This window comes from Ambystoma mexicanum, chromosome 9, assembly GCF_040938575.1.
Source record: "Ambystoma mexicanum isolate Mex_15411 chromosome 9, UKY_AmexF1_1, whole genome shotgun sequence".
NCBI lineage: Eukaryota > Metazoa > Chordata > Amphibia > Caudata > Ambystomatidae > Ambystoma > Ambystoma mexicanum.
In genome coordinates, this window is record NC_090931.1 from 689,979,269 (window position 1) to 689,985,268 (window position 6,000).

At 46.1% G+C, this 6,000-nt stretch overlaps 1 protein-coding gene across 2 annotated transcripts in view; it reads left to right on the top strand.

Annotated features, from left to right (window-relative positions):
- Nucleotides 1–4,618, top strand: part of PARD3B (par-3 family cell polarity regulator beta) — a 2,582,324-nt gene extending 2,577,706 nt beyond the window's left edge. For both annotated transcript variants that reach the window (XM_069615556.1, XM_069615557.1), the window contains exon 23: nt 4,128–4,618. In XM_069615556.1, the coding sequence (XP_069471657.1) occupies nt 4,128–4,479 (352 nt within the window). In that variant the 3' untranslated portion in view covers nt 4,480–4,618. The remainder of the gene's footprint in view (nt 1–4,127) is intronic.
- Nucleotides 4,619–6,000: the final 1,382 nt, after the last annotated feature.

A 6,000-nucleotide genomic window follows, 5' to 3' on the forward strand; every position in this document is an offset into this window, starting at 1 on the left:
TCTCCCTGAAAGACAGTACTTGCATTATTTTGGATAACAATAATTATAACTGAAAACAAAGACTAGAGGACGAGTACTAGGGTGTACCATTAGGTAAAATAATTACACAATAAATTAAAACTATTGATTTACATGCCTAAAACAAGTAAGTGGCAGAATAGCTAAGTAAGATTACCCGATAGGTGCTTGAAGTGGCTGATGACTGCAATAACGACACGGATGGAGAATCTTCCGCCTTCATATTGAGTGGATACATAAATGGGGAAATTATTGTTAGCTAATGCTACACACTACCGCAAGGCCGAGAGCTAAATCCGTAAACTTGACTCACCAGTGGAGGGATGTGGACGAATAGAGTGGGAATAGCGGTTGAGAGCAATTTTCGCTTCGCTCGCGGTGTGTTCTTCTTTATTAGCAATGATGTGGAGTACATGTCTGAGCTAAAGTGCCTGCTGCAGATGCGGTATCGATCACCCCTCTTGTCCGCAAAGACTTCTAGGACTCTACTTTCAAGCTCAGACGGTGGATATCCGCAATATCGGACCCATTCTCTTATCTGATCTATTGTCTTAGGGAAAACATGCATTATAGTACCTTCAGATTTTTTATGGCTCTTCGAAGGGCAACCGCCAATGGAACAGGCAGGCATTGTGGAAAGTTCTGAAAAGTAAAGATCAACAATTCTCTATGAATACCAATGTGTTAAAAAATTAAATGACACATAAAAGGTTCAATGCAAGGTTCGTTTTGGTTCTTGGAACTATACACGTTATTCACATGTGGATAAGTATTTGAATAACTTTAAAAAAATAGAAAAATAATTTGACTAAACTCAGAACATGTGACTAGTTCCTTGCATGTACTGTCTTGAACGAAAAGAAAACATGGATGCAATTTGATGACTACTAGCAAATAGATATAAATTAAAAAATTGGACGCAAAATGATTATGGTACATGGCCTTACCTTGACGAACAAACAGTTAGATGCAGGGATCAGAGTAGTTTCTTGTCGTAGAACAGGGAGCAGTTCACAGGTTGCAAACTGACGAGTTTGCTCAAAGTGGTCACGGAAGTTCACAGAGACGAAGAGCAGATAACCAGCACCTTCACGGGTTGACTAGCAAAGCGCAAAGAAGTTCTCATTCGAAATATGAAGTGGGTTATAAAGAATTCGAAACAGGGGTGTGTTTGTGAATGAATGACGTGTATATGTCGTGGCATTATGCTGTTTGCAGGGGGGCGTCCAGCGTGAGGGGGGGATGCTTGGCAGGAGACACGCGGTCTGGAGGTAGACATGGGAACAACAACCCATGCTCTATAGACCACTTTGAAGTGTACATGGTCTTTGGCACCTCTTGGCCTTTATCGCTCCCTGACAGCTCCACTTGCCAGCGCAAGTACCCCGGTGCGAACTGCCTTTGATAGGGCGGGGGGGTGGATTGGGGCGGTGGTCGTGCAGACAAGACACAGGAAGACTCGTGAATGGAGACACACTTATGTGGATTGCAGGGGGGCGTCCAGCGTGAGGGGGATGCTTGGCAGGAGACACGGGGTCTGGAGGAAGACATGGGAACAACAACCCATGCTCTATAGACCACTTTGAAGTGTACATGGTCTTTGGCACCTCTTGGCCTTTATCGCTCCCTGACAGCTCCACTTGCCAGTGCAAGTACACCGGTGCGAACTGCCTTTGATAGGGCGGGGGGGTGGATTGGGGCGGTGGTCGTGCAGACAAGACTCGTTTGCCGCAGGGCCTCACCAAGGAGAGGCCATCTAACTGCATGTAAGAGGCAGGCTGCAGGATCTAGTACATGGAAGGCAGGGGGGTGAGTTTATAAATACCTCACCCTCCCAGGAGAATATATGGGTGCAGTTGTGGTGCAGACATGTGGTGTGACAAGACAAGGCACAGGAAGACTATTCAATGGAGACACACTAGATTCATTTAAAAAATCAAAACAACCATTGTTAAAATATATGTTGGGTTTTATTTTAGATCTTAATTTCAATTGAACATAAATAATAAACATTACACATTGTAAAGTTCCGGTTGCAGCACATCCAGGGAAAATCCGCGGTATTGTCCACTGTCGCTGGGGAAATGTTGTCTAATGGCAAGTACCGCACAGGCAGGTATTACTCTCCGAACGCGGTGTCCGAGCCTCCCGTGAAGCCACCAAGTGAAGCAACGATAGGCCACCAGCCTGTACCACCTGTGAAAAAGAAAGATGCAAACTGTATTAAAATGACAAAACTTTCTTATCAATGTCGATTCAGGTAAAAAATGTCATTCTGCTTTGAAAAAAATTCTATCTAGAAAATGCACAATATGGAACCAATTTACATGCGTTCGAATGATATGTAGATGTAATTTTATATGTGGGAGACGACCATGAAATAGTAGTGGCATCACTGACATCACAACCAGAGTATACTTACTCGTTACTCGGATTACGCGGACGAACAGTGCCGCGAAGTTCGTGCATAAGCACCATCATCATCATCCTCAACACGGTCCGTGAGAGGCAGGCTTCCCTGAACTCTGGCAGCTCGGTGATGCATTGCGGACTTGGCTCGCCTTCCGAAATGTAGGCCAAGCACCCGGAATTTTCACGGCAGCAGCAGTTCTCCTCCTCAGTTGGCATTAGCTCGCACCGATTGCACGTGCACCAGGTGGAGACGCCGTCCATGCGACATGGTCCAGGCTCTTCATCCGTTGACTGGTCCTCCCAACTGCCGTCCGAATCCCCATCGTTTTCGCGTGCTTGCCTTTCCAGTAGTTCCTCCTCGGTGTACTCGGGCTCGTACATATACGGCATTATTGTAGCCATTGTGTGGTAAAGAAAGTAAAATAATTTACAGAGATGGTACAGGTGTTCACAAGGCCTAGAAGCGGCGAAGGTAGCTGACCAGAGCACAGAAACGAGTCACAGAATACTCAAAGTAACACAGAGAGAGGAATGGAATCGAAAATCTGCTGCTGTGTGTTGTGAAACGGTGTATTTATACTTATTGAGGAAAGAGGCGTCCTGCCATTTCCATGGCGACACTTCATTAGCTGAGGCGCAGCGATTGTTGACACGAACCGTGCTTTGGCGTTGGGAAATGGGCGGTACGCGTCTGCTGATGTCAGGCTCAGGGGCGGGGGATTTGATTTAGTGCCGCAAACGCAGGTGAGCCAGGTCGATGGGGGGAAATGATAGGATTATCACAAAATGGCGGCTGATTTCAAGTGCGTTAATGGACGAAAAGTCGGGTAAGGTCCATAGGAAAGTTTTCTACGATCTACCGATTTATGCTTAAAAACACATGGCCGAACCGTAGGGACAATAAAAAAAAAGTCCCGGAACTATCCTTTAAATAATAGGTGTGTTTGTTTGGGGGTTTGGGCTGTGTGTGGGAGGGGGCGCAGGAATGGGGTTTGTGGAGAGTGGGGCACACTGGCAGGGAACATAGCTCCACTACTTCTTTTCGTACACTTCGACCACTGGCCATGTCGAACAATAGACCCTTGCTACAAGAATGTGATCAAAACGGGATGGACAGGCTAGGGAAACGGGGCTGACTGTTGCAGGAATGCACCGCGTCTTTCCAGGCCCTAGGGACGCGCACATGTGCTACTGAGTCTCCAAAGCTTGTCAAACTCCAATTATGCAGACATGCCACAGAGCTGCTCGAGTATCCTGCTTCCCAGCTGATGGCAAGTTAAAATCCCCCAGGCAGTGCTTCCTAGGCCCTGCCACATGCAGTGTGCGGTGTCCTGGGTGCGGCATGACATGTCTGCAGACGCGTGACTGTGTCTTCATGGATTTTAGGATGGGTACTGAGGTCGAAGCTGGGGGTTTCTCTTTATCTTGTGCTCAGCTGTGACGCGAGGCAGCTGCATATCAGCAGAACGAGTTGTTTTCAATTTATTTTCTTAGTTTAATATCAAGACTAAAGCCAAATCAAGCAGGGAGCATGGCGGCGAGTTATAGCGTGCAATCTTTTTGTTTGTGTTACATGCCTGGCTCATGATTTTGTTTACCAGCCTTTCAATCGTCCAGTTGTCTGCATGTAAATGCTTTACTCTCACTTCAATGATTTTTGCTTTTCTTATTTTTTGTTTTTGTTTCTTCCTGTCTAGACGTGGCCCAATGGAACCACCGGAGTACCTTGCGGGGCCCAGGGTCATGAACAAAAAACGAGATCTTCCATACTACCCTGCAATTCCGCCCGCAGTCCACAGTTCTACGAGTGCCTACCCACGGGCCCAAGACCTAAAGGCCCCCGACTACCGCTACCCCCAGTATTACCCACCGCCACAACCTAAGGGGCCCTTGCGGCAAGACGTCCCGCCATCGCCCCCTCAACCTCAAAGAGCGCCGCTGTACAGCGAGGTGGGGAGAGCCCCAAGGCCGCGTGGTCCGAGCCCGGATCAGTATCAGTACCGGTCCCAGGACCCAAGACACAAAAACCCAATGACTGCGGCAGTGTAAGTGAGCCGGGTCTCCCCAGAACCAGAGGCATGCTCTGAAAAGTTGGGCTTTTGAGGTAAACTGGACATTTTCAGACAGCGGCGCCTCCACAAAATGAAGACTTACGGACTGGAGACGCTTTCCTTGGGTGATCCATGAAGCCTTCCTTGTATATCAAACACTGCAGCCAGATCACGGCACCAAGGATCTTTCGTTGCACACAGTGGTCAAATGACGAACAGCACTAAAACGGCATACGCTGAAATTGAAACAAAGCACATATCTGTAGACAATCTATGTAAATTGCAGAAGAAGCAGGCCCTGTTACCAGCTATTGTCCAGGTGGCAATAAAGACGAGGTAGTTGAGTCAGCCAGTCCAGCGTGTCACCAGTGTTCCGCTTTGCACTGAAAATACAAATGTATAGTGAAAGTGCTAAAATGAGTGCGAGACTGTCTGCATGTTTGTTTCCCTTCTGACCATCTGCACGATCCAATGGGTAACCGACGCACACACGAGGGTACGCGTTTTTTAGATACTTGTTTAGCAGAGAGGCCTTTAAATGTGAATAATTGCTCCAAATTGTATATTTTCACAAATGTCTTTCTTAACAAACATGGCGGGCAATGGATAAAAAAGTGCTTTCCTGCTAACCGGAACCATTGTTTTGATTTAAAATTATGAAGCTGCTATTGGAGGAATGGATGCCATGTCCTCATCCAGTGATACACAGGCTCGAGGGCTGTTGTAATGCAACAGGATGTATACTGTACGGTCTTGCAGGGGCACAAAACACGAACTGCAGGGTTACGTGTGATTTTAATGATTAGAGAATAACAAACAATATTCATGTCTAAACGTTTTTACGTAAAAATACCGAATTGTTATTTTTTTTAAATGTGGGGGATTCCCCATTCCCTGTTCCCCTTTGTTGTTTATAATCCCACCCCAAGGTTTTAACCCCTTGGCCCACCTCTGATATATATATATATATATTTAATAATAATGTGGTATTGTTTCCGTTATAAATGTTTAGACGTGCATTTTAGTCGTTATTTTTTATTCGAAAAATTCACTACATACGGAACGGAATTTACAGGTGCCTCGGTACCGCCCCCTGTCTGATAAGTGTCCCCCCCTGCAGTCTGCTGGTCGGATTCCCAAGATCTGGAATACAGAAGCCTTGATGCTAATGGAGTATGATTATGTGAATTGATACAAGAGTATTAAAGTATGTCTTATTTACTTGCGAGCATGAGAATTAAGGGTTCAATGGAATATTCAGTGCTTTGCACGGCGCCATGCCTTGCATTGTGGGAGAGCAACTTCATTATGAAAAGCCAATTTCGCAATTTAACATTTGTGTCTAAATAAGTCTGCATCGCAGGGGAGAGGATGGAGGGAGGTGATCTTTCTTGGAGAAGTGAAGCTTGGATTTCCCATGAGCCCTTAGTCTTCTATTGTCCTTGTTTGTCAATGGAAGAGTCTTGAAAGGGATGAGGGTTGGACAAGTAGTTCTTGAACTTCCATTGGCTCAAGCCAA